We start from the raw sequence: 13,561 nt of genomic DNA on the forward strand, positions 1-13,561 counted from the left end.
TTACTTTTGAAGCCTCTTCGAGCTTCCTGTGCTGTGGTGACAGAGTGCCATCTTATCATATTTCTGCTGCATATCAGCATCTAAATAGCACAGTGCGTAAGATATAAATGACAAACTTGCTGTACGAGTCCCTTTATCTTCAGATTAATATGTAGATAGTATGCGTATTAATAATAACTCAAGGTTTCTTAGACATGGGTCGTTTTGTTTCTGTCAGATGAGTCATTTACAGTTACAGAATTACACAGGGTGACCAATGGATACCGCTTTGTGTCAGATGATTTGAAAATATTATTTTTTTTGTAATTTGTTTGAATTTGATTTAAAGCACTTAGTTATATAGATGAGCATTACAAGAATGCTTAAACTATTAAAATAATCCAGTGCTACCCCACAGGAGGATACACAGGATAGATTTCAGGCTAGATTTGTAATACGTTCAGATCGTATTGTCCTTCTGATATTCCATCTGTTTTTTTTTTGGCTGATATTGGCCTGATATCGATACCCATCGATACAGATATGCCATTTCTTTTCATCGACTGAAAGGTCATATGAGGACAGAAGAGGCATTATGGTGTCCCTTTAGGACTACACTGGACAGCCAAACACCGTTAAAGCATCAGCCTGAGAACATAGACTCATGGGATTATTCTGGGCAATATTCATGCAAAATACCAAATTTAATGTTTGCATGATTTGCTGCAGTAATTATATCAAACCACATTCAAGTGAAAGCATCTTTATTAGAATACTAGTAGCTAGCATGCAATGTTGTTTTATTCTGCTTCTATACACTGCTTCTCTGCATATTACAGTACAACTTGACCCAACTCACTTCTAGGTCTTATAACACTCAATACAGATCTTTAGTAAGCATTTTTTCCATTTGATAGCATTATTGTCTATTGTTTCCTGCATGTTTCAAATGAATTAACTCCCGTGACAGTAGAAAAGCCCACAGTCATCGTCACCATCAGCAGCATAGAAAATGCAAATGCACAGCCGGCAGTGAATGCGGTACATTGTGCCGGGGGCTAACAGGCTATGAACCTTTTTGTGTCTTGCAGGAAAGAGCTTCACTCTGACAATCACAGTATTCACAAACCCACCCCAAGTGGCTACTTACCACCGAGCCATAAAGGTCACAGTGGACGGACCACGAGAGCCAAGAAGTAAGTACCAAAACCCGACCCCCCCCCCACCCCAAATATCACCCATCATGTGATAACGATTAACACGCACAAAGAGGTGCATGCATCTGAAGCCACTGCGAAAGATGAATGATGCTGTCCGACCACGTTCGGCCCTCGCTGGCATCCTGCCCCCTATCATCAGCCCAGAGGTGGGAAGTGGCGGCCAGTTCGGGGAAGGGGGAGGGAGGGAGTGCGAGGGGTGCGAAAGATGATGGATGAATGGATGCATGGATTGTGTTAGGGTGCTGTTTTAAAAAATGGATTCAGCATGCCTGAATGCACAAAGGCACCCTTTGAGTAGCAACAGGCGTGCTAAGTGAGAGGCAAACACAAACACGTGCCGCCGTGCCGCTCGCCTTGCCAAAATGTTTGCTGTATCTGCCTCTCGTCTGTGTCCTTCACCGTGTAGCGCTGGCCCCTCAACCTTTAACCTGAAGCTCCCTCTTCAGAACACATGCGCACACACACAAGCACACACACACAGGCACTGGCTGTCTGGAAGCTATAGGGAAGCTAGTATTGGCCACTGATTCAAGGTTGTTAGACTGACTGCTCTTGTGCAAGAGATATAGGAAGCATATGATACATTACAAAAAAAAACTAAAAAGCTAATGTCTAAAAAATTTTCAGGAGATTTTACAAAGAATTGCATAGACTTTAAAACATTAAACATTGTAAACATTAAATTATTATCCTTTTCAGTTACAGTAAACATTCACACTTCACAAACTTCACACTTAGAATTACAGTATCAATTTATAGGTTTTAGGTAAACTGGGCAATACAACAATATTTTGTCATGATTATGATGATGATTTACATCACAATGCACTTTTTGAGTTCATTATTAATATCTGTAATACAGACCAGATGCATATTTCTTTTCAAAGATAATAAGTGCACAGTTTTTGATTCTTTTATTTTATAGCAGAACTTTATAATCATATATCAAAATTATGTTTCATTACAAAGAGAGCATCATTAGACCTGTATAAATAGATTTACATTTACATGCCAAACTTGTATTGGGTAACATGACATTTGCCACGTCCTATCTGTAAAATGCATATGGGGATTTCTGCACTAAATGTTGATGTGTTGGTCTGTTCAAATCTATAATTATAGCCAGTCATGATCATTAACACTCACTGTGCTGTACACTTTGGGTGGTAATTCCTTCTATAATGTATTACTTGTACACACATGACACTTTGGATTGAGGAATGATAAATGCCTGACTGCATAACTTTGGAAAAGTATTGTCCTTTCCATCTGGCACCCACTATCAGGCCTCATTTAAACTCCAATAATTCATGTTGCTCTGCCATTCTAACACTTCACAACTTATACAGCTATTGTCCTATGGCTCTGGCATGTCAGTGTAGTTAAATGCAGTGTGAAACAATAAAATCAATATTTTACTGAGTCATGTATCAACTTATCAGACATGATATCAAATCTTAAAAATCACTTACTGTATTTTTCAGATTATAAGGTGCATTATGGTCTCGCCAATGGAGGGAGGGGCAACCAAACTGTAATTATTATAAAAAATATTTTTCATTTAAAGTCAAACTAGAGCTGGATGTTAATTTACACAGACAGTTAGCCAGCTCCAGTTAGCAGCGCTAGCTAGCTACTGTTAGCAGACCTAGCCAGCTGCATTAACAGCGCCAGCCAGCCCTGGGTAGCAGCCCTAGCCAGCTGCATTAACAGCGCCAGCCAGCCCCGGGTAGCAGCCCTAGCCAGCCAAAATGTTTGTTAACTTTCAGCCAAATGTTTTGTTCAATTTCAGCCAAAAAGCTGTGTTAAGCAGCGCTAGCCAGCCCTGATTAGCAGCGCTAGCCAGCCCCAGTTAGCAGTGCTAGCCAGCTGTGTTTAGCAGCGCTAGCCAGTCGCAGTTAGCAGCTCTAGCCAGCCCCGTTTAGCAGCGCTAGCCAGTCCCGGTTAGCAGTGCTAGCCAGCTGTGTTTAGCAGCGCTAGCCAGTCGCAGTTAGCAGCGCTAGCCAACACCGGTTAGCAGCGCTAGCCAGTCCCGGTTAGCAGCGCTAGCAAGCCCGGTTAGCAGCGGTAGGCAGTTGCGGTTAGCCGCGCTAGCCAGTTGCGCTTAGCAGCGCTAGCCAGCCTCGGTTAACAGCGCTAGCCAGCCTCGGTTAGCAGCGCTAGCCAGCCCTGCGGTTAGCAGCGCTAGCCAGTTGCGGTTAGCAGCGCTAGCCAGCCCTGCGGTTAGCAGCGCTAGCCAGTTGCGGTTAGCAGCGCTAGCCAGCTCTGCGATTAGCAGCGCTAGCCAGACGCAGCTAGTAAATGCCACCTGATAGCAGTAGACTGAGGAACTCTGAGTGTTCCGGTAACTTAGGGCGCTATCAGCTGTCGTTTTTTCCCATGTAGGTTGTTTTAACACAGTAAACATACAGATTACAATGCGATATACTCACCTCTGAACGGTGGCTAATGCTAATGCCAACTGAAACTCCTTTGTAATGCTGTACTTCAGCAAAGTGGCTTTACAGCTCCTTACAATGACAATTCCTACAATTTATACATAAGGCGCACTGATTATAAGGCACACTGTGGATGTTTAGAATAATTAAAGGATTTTAAGTTTGCCTTATAGTCCGAAAAATATGTGAGTCAAAAAGGAAGAATAAGCTTATTATTATTATTATTATTATTATGTTACTATATTTTTTAGACTATTTACATTCACTGTCAGGAGAATTTAAAAAATTTAAGTGCACCTTATAGTCCGAAAAATATAGTAACTTAATAAAAATAAGCTTATTCCTACTTTTTGACTCACATGCTTTTGCTTTTCTGATAAAAGCATAATCTACAGTATCACCTATGTCAGATTGTTTTTGCAAAATTCAGACTTCAGAGTTAGTATCTGGATTTATGTGAGGCAAAGGGCCTTTATGCAGCTCCTGCAGAGTGCAGCCCTTCTCCCAGCTCATGAGTGCTCTCTCTACCTGAAGAAAAAAACATGAAACTGCCAAATTTCAATTTTCACACGGGGCCCCAAAAAGCGTAAATACACACACGCTGTCATGAATGACTTTCATGTGGCACAGAAGAGAACAAGGGCCATATAGAGCTGGACCGGCTTCAGTAAGTGTTTATGTTAAAGCCTGTCGCAGGTTGACATTATGGCCAAAAGTCTGCAAAACTCAACCTTTTGTGGCAGACAAATCTTATAAAGCAGGCTCAGACTCCAGCACCTGCTAATCATTATTGACAGACGTGGGGTATTAAAACATACATCTCTGAAAATATCACATATCGTCTTCCCTGCTTTTCATACACATGGCATCATTTATTCCACTCAGTCATGAAACCAGTCAAAAGCCAGGTTCGTGATGTGACATGACAGTTACAATAATTTGACAACTGTTGCTGTTTATAATTTAGAGGAGGCTCTTAGGAACTGGCCTCTGACATCATAAGTGATTGTATTCGATTGTTCACTTCCTTTTTCTTCATGCAAATAAGCCCCTTGTATTGTTTTATAAGCTCTATACTTCTCTTTAAGTCTGCTGTGGCAACATTGTCCTCTTCCTCTATCCATCCTTTGTCATGCAGTCATAACCATTCAGTACTTCTGCCTAGAGCTGAGTCACCAGTAGCTTAATATGGTTGAGATAAATGGCAATATACCATACAATATTATAACAAAATTATATATATGATATAAATCAGTAGTTGTTTGTAACACCAAATACAGTAATACATGCTGGATATTTAAATAGTAATTATGTAACTATGTAAATGTTTTTAAGTAAGACGTATTATTATTTTTATAATATATATTAGACTCACTGAATCAAACCATTTCTACACAAACAATCCATGCACTTTATTTTGTAATTATTCTGTAAACACAGAAGTGTGTACTGATGTTAAAAAATAATGAATTTTGATGTATTGCAATATTTTTTTTTTGCAACACTGTATCTATTTTTATAGATTTTTAAAAATGATTTTTATTGATTTGTCAGTCAGTGGTTCATTTTGTGTAGTGTTTAAACCCCACCCACTAGATAGCTTGGAGAGCTGTGCTCTTCAGTTTTCAGATTCCACTGTTATAATTGCATATTTCTTTTTCTTTTGTTCAGATTTTATCATTATTATAGACAAGGCAAGAGTTTACAAAAAAACATTAAAAACAACCGCTCTATATTTTATATACCTTGCTTAAAAGCATCGCAAAATATTGTGCTATATTACATTGTAACCTCTGTATTGTGATATGTATTGTGTAGTGTATCGCCATGCTCTTGCCAATACACAACTCTAATGGTAGCCTACATAGCATGCGTGATACTGCAGAATACGTTTTTTTTTTTTTCAGAATATCACAAGATATGGGATAACAGTATATTACCCAGGCCTACCTCTGCCATCATCCAGCAGCAGATGTGCTGTAGATCCACCCTTTAGTTATCAGTGCAATGCCTTTTGCAAAGTAAAAAAAAAAAAACAAGAATATTGAATAGAAGGAGTAGTGATATCAACGCCAAGCAGCCTGGCACACAGCTGTTCCCACAGGCTCTTTATTCTTAGATACACAGATAGATACATTTTTTGTCCGCTAAAGTTTTTGGCTGCAAAATCAATGCTATCACTTCACAAGCAGTTCTCTTCTTTCTCCACCACTATTCTCCCCTGTTCCTCTCAATTAACACATCTGGCAGCAGAAGTTTGGAGCCACTTCATACCAGTGTATGATCATGATTCATTATTGGATTAAAAAGTGCCCCGTGGCATCACTGATTTGACTGAGCTTTGATCTCACACACCCTTTTGGCTTATTCTTCTTTCCAACTCCGTTCTCAAGGGAAATAGACGTTTATAACTTCCAAACATGGCCTGTGTTGAAGTAAACAATACGGTTTTAGTAAAGAGTGTACACAGCCTGTAAGTAATTGCTAGATTTTAGAACTGTAGACTGGGCTAAATGATGGTGGCAGCGGAGGATTCACAGCCTCTACATTCACTTCCTGTATTCATATTCATCAAAAGCTTTGTATAATCTAATTACATTTTCATTTTAGTAATAATTGCAGTTATCATAATCAAGTAGCGGCCTGTGTTCTTTCTATGAAACTGACATTAAGAGTTGACATCCCAATTCCTAATCACAGCTGTTTGCGTTGCACAATGTGTAGTTACATTTCGAAATAGTTACAAAACAGATAAGCAACATATAATAAGACAAGACAACAGACAGGGGATGTTATTGTAATATTAAGGATTGAGCAGGTATGTTGTAGGAAAAAAGAAAGTATTTACATAAACAAACATATAAGTGAAGAAATTTGCTCTGGATACATTTTTAAAATAGGGACCAGATGTTGTTGTAGTCATTGACATTATCTTTTATGGTAAATGTAAGTCTTTCCAAATTTGAGTGTTCAGTTAGCAGATTGTTCCAGAGCTTTCCAGTTAAGTAGAATTGTTTTTTAGCCATTGCTGTAAAAATGAAGATGAACAATTGTAGATATGAAAAAAGTCGCAAAGCAGGGCTACACCAGGGGTAGCGTAGTTATATTTCCAGGGAGGTACGTGGCGAGCTATGGTGTAATTTACTGCGCTGGGTACACTTTGCCGCGTAGGCTACGCCATAGGTTTGACACATAAGTAAAATTTAGGCTTGACTGTCTTACAGATCACTATTAGGAGTAACTGACTGTCACAGTTTCTCCATAGCAAAGGTGGAATTGAAGCATGTTCCACCATATAGGCCTGATCCCAAACAGAATCTATCTATATTCATCACTAATGACCATATGGATCCAGTCCTTAGCAGTCCAAGTTCATAAGACCACACAGCCTAGAGAACAGGCCATTCTTCGAAATGCCCATCCTTCTTCCTTTAGTCCAGAGATATGCCCCCTTTCTGTTAATCTTTCACCAAGAGGAACACACCTGTAATAATTCACATATCTGGACATAAATGCATGCTTTGAGTTTTGCAGCAGTTATATTTGGTCTCAAATAATGTAGCTTCTCCTAGATATCTTGAAGTGAAATTGGAGATGACATATCATTGTCAATGCGTATCATTGTTAAGCTGATATCAGCAGAAAAAAAGAAATTAATCTTAATAAAATAAATCTAGCCTGCATGATGTGAAACTGATAGCTGTGTTTCTTCAAGAATTGGAGTAACGACTTTGAGGATTATAAGAATATTATAATCTGCTACTTTCAGATTCTCATTCTAAAATAAAGTGTTTTTTAATTAGAAACAGCTAATTTTAGATGTTAACAGAAGCAACAGGAAATATCAGTCTGGTTATAGTCAATACTCTACTCTAAAAAAAACTAAACTCCAAGTTACTCAAGCTCTCCCACTCTTTCTCTCACACTATCCCCCATTTTATTTCCCTCTCTCTCTCTCTCTCTCTCATCCATGTGCTCATGCTAAGCATGCATCAGGCAGGTGGCCAGGCAGGAAATGACACACGCAGAGGCATCTTGAGTTGTGCAACCTCCTATAAATGTGTGAAGCTGCCTCTGTCTGCATGTTTATGCATTCCCCCACTCCTCAATATAGAAGCACCAGACCACGGCTGAGACACAGCCTGACCCACAGACATTACTAGACAAACTAACAGAACTCACAGCACCTTTATCATCATATGAAAACACTACTCCCTTGTCTCCTGTAACTCTTCAAACACCTGAAATACCTGTTTATCTTGGCGTGCTGTGAGGGGGAACCTTATACTGTAACATCTCTACATGTTAATGAAAGGCTTATCCTGTTTTGCATGAGATACAGCAACTAGGAGGTTCTCTTGTGGTCCGGTCAGTGATTAATAGGCATTAATAGGAAAAGCAGTTTTGAGTTAGAACAGAGAGATAAAATACCACCTGATTGTCTACTATTGATTGTGCAATATATTGCTGCTGTCCAACAAAAAATGTCTCCAGTTTTTAAATTTTTTTGCCAATTATAATTATGATAATGTTAATTAGGAGAATCATAGTAATCACACTATTAATAATATATCACCCAAAGAAAAGCAGGAATTCCCATTTTTTTGTTAATTACATAGTTACAAAACGTAATAATGAATGGACCAAACGGAAACACTAAAATAATTTTTTCTATCATTTTTATTAAACATAAAATGTTTTTCCCTTCTCCTAGAAAGAGGCTGTTTAAATAAATCCTTTTTATTTGGAAAGCGACAACATGGACTTGACTTCAGTAACTTTTGCTGACCTCAATATTGCCCATCTTGTTTAATTAGCAAGAGCCCATTAACTTGAGTGAGCTAGTATGTCGACATTTTTAAAAACTATTTTTATTGTATTTATATTCATTTTATACTATATGAATGGAATAAAATGGTCTTAATAGACAATATAATTTATTGAATATATTTCTGAGAAACTCTAGATGCTCTAGAAATATTGCATTAACGTTAAACATTTTTTTTCTGAAAATTGTTCCATCTTTCACACTTTTATACACATTTTAAATAAGCTACAAAAATGCAAGATTGAAAATCTGGTATGAACGTGATTTTATGAGCACAGTGCCTCATCTGAATGTGAACTCCACAGGGCAGTAGTTATTTGGTGGTACCGGTGTAGCTGTGCTTATTAAGAGCAATTTAAACTAATGGACTGGGAGTGGCCAGTTTAGATGTTTTATAGATGTCTCTTTGTTTCTCACATCAAGGACAGCAGTATTTGAAACTGGCTCAAGGGAGGTGAGAAGAATGATGGTACTGAGGTCCAACATCAATACAAAACACTTTTAATAGTGCCAAATAAAACCCCTTTTATTGGAAACTCTCCATATTTGAGCTGCAGAACATTTGCAATGCCACACGAGATTTTATCAGTTGTCAATATGTCAAAAAGCACTTAGGCGTGTGGAATTTATATTTTAAACAGTTTGTGGACGGCTGCCTTTGCTTATTTGGCTTCTGCTTTAGAAAGAAAAGTCTGCGGGTTTGAGAAAATCACCTTAAATAAATGTGTGTTTCTTTCTGTGTCTTTATTATTGAATATATTAAGCTTTCTTACACTAAGTATGCTTTTGAAAAAAAAAGGTTACAAACAGATTGTAAAGAGACTGAATTTGTAAAGATTTAAAGATTGAAGACAGTGCTTCATTTCAGATCTTACTGTTTTGATTGGATAGAAAGTTTAACTTTTTGAAGATTTGATAAATATGATCAAGTGTTTTAATACTATGGCAGTTTCTTTTCTAACATTTATTTTAAATAGCTGTAATATATCGCCGTACAGTCTCACAATACATTGCAATATATTGAACTGTAAGTCCTGTATCATGATACGTATCACATTGCCAAGTTTTTGATAATGCACAGTCTTAAACAGTATTTCAATATTTATGCATTCAGAGTCAGAGGAGTTGTTTGCTTATTTGAACGAGGTTGGCAGTGTTTTAATCACCAAAATCTAGTCATACAGGGTATTTACATAGATCAGGGTGGCCCATAATGGTGATGTTTCATTTTAGCCCATTGGACGCCTTTCTGCTTTGATGCTGATACACGATTCCTTCAACGAGTGCATCATATTCTAATTTCAGGTGGATGTTATTGTGTGGTCTTTGCCTCATCACTGAGATTGCGTTACACATTACTGGCCACCGGGCCAAAATGTTCAGGCACCCCGAGATTTGTATGATCAATTCATGCAAGGTTTGTTTTTTGAAGATCAGATTTTGGGTAGATGGCAGACCGGAACAGTTTACAGTGGGAAGCAGGTCTGGCGTGTGTATTAATGGCATATTGCGTTAGCGAGATGGAAAACACACTGTCTGTTGTTGAAAAGGTTCTGTAATTTCTGAGCTTATCCCAGCGTCTGTGTTTTGACTGCCATGCAGACGACTGGAAAAGAGCTATTGTCTCATTGAAGTCTCCAATAAAGCAGTAGCCAGACAGGCTTCAAAGCCTCACCTCCATGTTTGTCAGTTTGAAGAGGACGGTAAATGACGTCATTGCCCTTCTCTTGGAGCTGGTCCACCATTCCTCCTTCTTACTCAGTCTTTTGAGTTTGAGTTTTTTACTTTGTTCTTCAGTACAGACATCAGTACTTTTTTCATATCTACCTGAGACCTCAGCCATATGGAAAAAAAAATATCTTAATATATTCTTCAAATATATTGTCGATTCTTGATTACGATTACAATTTTACAATGCAATTTATAGTTCTTACCTAAAATAAAAAACACAGAGCCAAAATAGTAACAATTAATTCAAATATAACCACAACCTGCATTAAAAAACTTTCTAAAACTTTCTTTTCCATTTTATATTTATATTCAATGAAGTCAAAACTATAAAAATAACATTTATCAAACCAATATCCAAACAAAAGTTTCATTTAGCTATTATATTATGATTAGCAACCAAGCAGCTTTTCTATTGAACACTGTGCAAAAATAACCTCCTTATATTTCAATTGAGAAGCACAAATATGCTCAATTTCAATTGAGCGCCAAATATGAAAATTACCGTCACATAAAAGAGTTCTTTACAGGTTTCTTGACAGAAGCTTAGATGCCCTCTGGCAAGGTATCCAAACTAAATGATCCCATTTTGGAAATCGGATTAAAACTCAATTATGTAAATTAATCAAATAAAATGTATTAATCCCCCAAGCATTATGCTGTAAATATGTTGAGATCACGCTCGTTTAAAGGAGTGTTTTTTTGTGGAACCTGTGTGAAGTGAATGTGCTGTGTAGCTCCTCCTGTTTGTATAGAGCGCACTTAGGGTGTCAGCTCTGAAAGTTATATATATTTAAAACAAACCCGCTACTGATGTTGAATTGTTTATGTTGCGGTTTGTGTGTGGAGCCACTCTAATTACCAGAGCCAGAAATGAGCATTAGTGGTGAATTTGTGAAGTTCCTCCAGGCTTTGAAGGTTTCGCTGCGTGTCCCGACAGGTAGGCCTCCCACAACAAAACCCGCTGGCTGCAGGCCTCGCAGACAAAAGACCAGCACAGCCCATTGAAAATAAGCCTATTTCTGGTCGACTCGCTCAAGAAATAATGGAGTCGTACTTTCCCTAAGCACATTTCCAATTGCGCAGTGAACTTATGAAAAGTATGTTACTGTTGCTGTTGGCCAAAAGGAAACCGTGGGGCTCGTATTAACGACAGCCGCCTGACAGCTTGGAAGGAGCCAAACAGTCGGGTAAAATCCCCTTGTCTTTTTTCCCGCTAACGGCTCCAGCGCATTACCCCCGGCGGGCTCCTGCTGCTCTGAGAGTCACGGACACAGCCGCCACAATGTGAGAACGGAACGGCGCATTCATATTACCATAACTGTTTCCCCGCACACAGGCACGTTTAAAGTGGTTTCAGGGACCATTGAATGTAACTGGTCCAAAGGCAAGTCCAGAAGCTTTTAGGTTTCTGGGTACTTCCAGCTTCATTCAGATTTCCTAAAGAACCCATATCATGGAAAACGACAGAGAACAAAATTAAATGATTAATGTAGTATAATAAATGAATACAGCATATGTATCGTTATCACAATATACGTTTTTATGAAAAGAAATTGCACTAAAAGAGCTGCGATTATGCCTTAAATATCAGCAAATTTAGAATACATTACCCAGGCCCTCTTCACACTGCAGACTGTGCTTACATGACATATGTAGGCTATCTAACTAAACTGGAGGCAGAGCGAGGTAAAGCAGGAACAATGACTGCAGCCAAACCAAAAAGTGCTTAAAAAGAGCCTACACTAATTTAGGATCTTAATTTGTCGCATGCACATCATTATCAGGATCTCCGCCAGCATTATTGCACATTACATTATTCTTCCATATCGCACACACTAATGCAATCATTGCGTACATTTCAAAATGTAGTATTAAAAAGGGCTGTATAATGACAAGAACCTGTCAATATTATATTTACCATACTACAGGGATTATTAATATGATTTAGCATATTGTGATATATAGCGTTACCGAAAGTATATATCAATATAAACCATATATTGCAGATTTTTAAAATAAAGGTTTAGGAAAACTGGCACCATCCATCATATGCATAATATCTGACTTACAGAAAAGTTTACTTTCTATGCAAATAAAACACCTCAATGTAAAGAGCTAAAAAAGTACAATAGTGTTATCACCTGACAGGGTTTCAATGCAATATGCAGAATATATGTAGAATTTATGAAGTATTGCAAAATATATTGCGATACTTCAATATTTTTGATACACCAGTCAGTACCATACAAAAACTAGACTGTGAAGTCATGGAAACACAGCCGTATCCCTATTAATTCAATCTGCAGCTGGTTAGCCTATGCATGCAGAGTAGAAGTTATAAGGGGTGTTTCATCTACAGGTTAGCCAGTCAGTCTTAAAGGCAGAGTAACAAAATCAGCCTGATTGATAATATTTTGGGTTTAGGGCACAGTATATAAAAATAAATATGCACTTTTTTACGCACAAATCCGCAGAAACCTAAAATAAAAAAAGAACGAGCTGTATAAGTTATGTAAAATATGGGCACATTTGGCGCCTTTAAGTCTTAAAGTTCTGGCAGCACCCTTCAGAGGAGAAATATGCAAGGTAGGCCTAATCCGTCTGGTTTATGTGTACTGTACGTCTTTTGGTATTGGCTGGATTTGGCCTTGCGTAACCTCTCAAACAAATATCGCTTGGCTGTTGGATGAAAGTTTGCTTGTTTACGCTGTGAAGTTACATCGCGTCTGATTGCTGAAGCCAGCCTGTCGATTTATAAAGCTCTGGTAGTATTTGTGCCCTTTCTTGGCGTACTTTGCTTCCTGAATCCTGGAACACACAGACCACACAAGCTCCTGGCACACGTCCAGCACTGCTTGGCTGCCTTGTTCTCTCTTTTCTTTTCTTGCTGCCTCTCTCTCTCTCTTTCCTTCTCTCTTTCTCTCTCTCTCTCTCTCTCTCTCTCTCTCTCTCTCTCTTCCCCACACACTGCCCTCCTCTCTGATCCTACGAGCAGACGGGCGTTTGGCCTTGTCCCGTCTCTTGCTGCTTTTTCTCTTCTTTTTCTCTTTTTTCCCCCCATTTTTTCTTTTTCGTCTCACTCGCTAATTTCGCAGGCTCCTCGTGCGGAGCTGCCATATGAAATAATCCATTGTTTCGCTCTTCAGAGGAGTCAGCCCTCCCTACAGCACAGCAATTAAAGAAATGAAATCTAGACGGATGTATGTTTCCCTTTCTTCTTCCATCCGTTTTATTCCCCGTGTCGCCACTGGATGATTGATGCAGCCTGACGGCCCGGGCTGATATTTGATGTACCACGAGCGCCTACGTTTAATGAGGACGGGGTGTTTTTTTCTCAGGTCATAATGCTATCAGATGGCAAATTT

General features: G+C 38.7%; 2 protein-coding genes across 7 annotated transcripts in view; one reads left to right on the plus strand and one right to left on the minus strand.

Moving 5' to 3' along the window:
* supt3h (SPT3 homolog, SAGA and STAGA complex component) overlaps positions 1–3,725 on the minus strand; it is a 152,920-nt gene extending 149,195 nt beyond the window's left edge. Inside the window, exon 1 of one of the 4 annotated variants that reach the window (XM_049463557.1) lies at positions 3,632–3,725. The gene's annotated coding sequence lies outside the window, so the exon portion shown is untranslated. Of the gene's footprint in view, positions 1–2,671; positions 2,823–3,631 lie in introns of those variants that run through there. The other 3 variants (XM_022673032.2, XM_022673038.2, XM_022673039.2) reach the window with 3 other exon arrangements.
* Positions 1–13,561, plus strand: part of runx2a (RUNX family transcription factor 2a) — a 73,527-nt gene that overhangs the window by 40,408 nt on the left and 19,558 nt on the right. For all 3 annotated transcript variants that reach the window (XM_049463555.1, XM_049463554.1, XM_049463556.1), the window contains one exon: positions 1,071–1,175. In XM_049463555.1, coding sequence (XP_049319512.1) covers positions 1,071–1,175 — 105 coding nt within the window. The remainder of the gene's footprint in view (positions 1–1,070; positions 1,176–13,561) is intronic.

This window comes from Astyanax mexicanus, chromosome 14 (genome assembly GCF_023375975.1).
Source record: "Astyanax mexicanus isolate ESR-SI-001 chromosome 14, AstMex3_surface, whole genome shotgun sequence".
Classification (NCBI taxonomy): Eukaryota; Metazoa; Chordata; class Actinopteri; order Characiformes; family Acestrorhamphidae; genus Astyanax; species Astyanax mexicanus.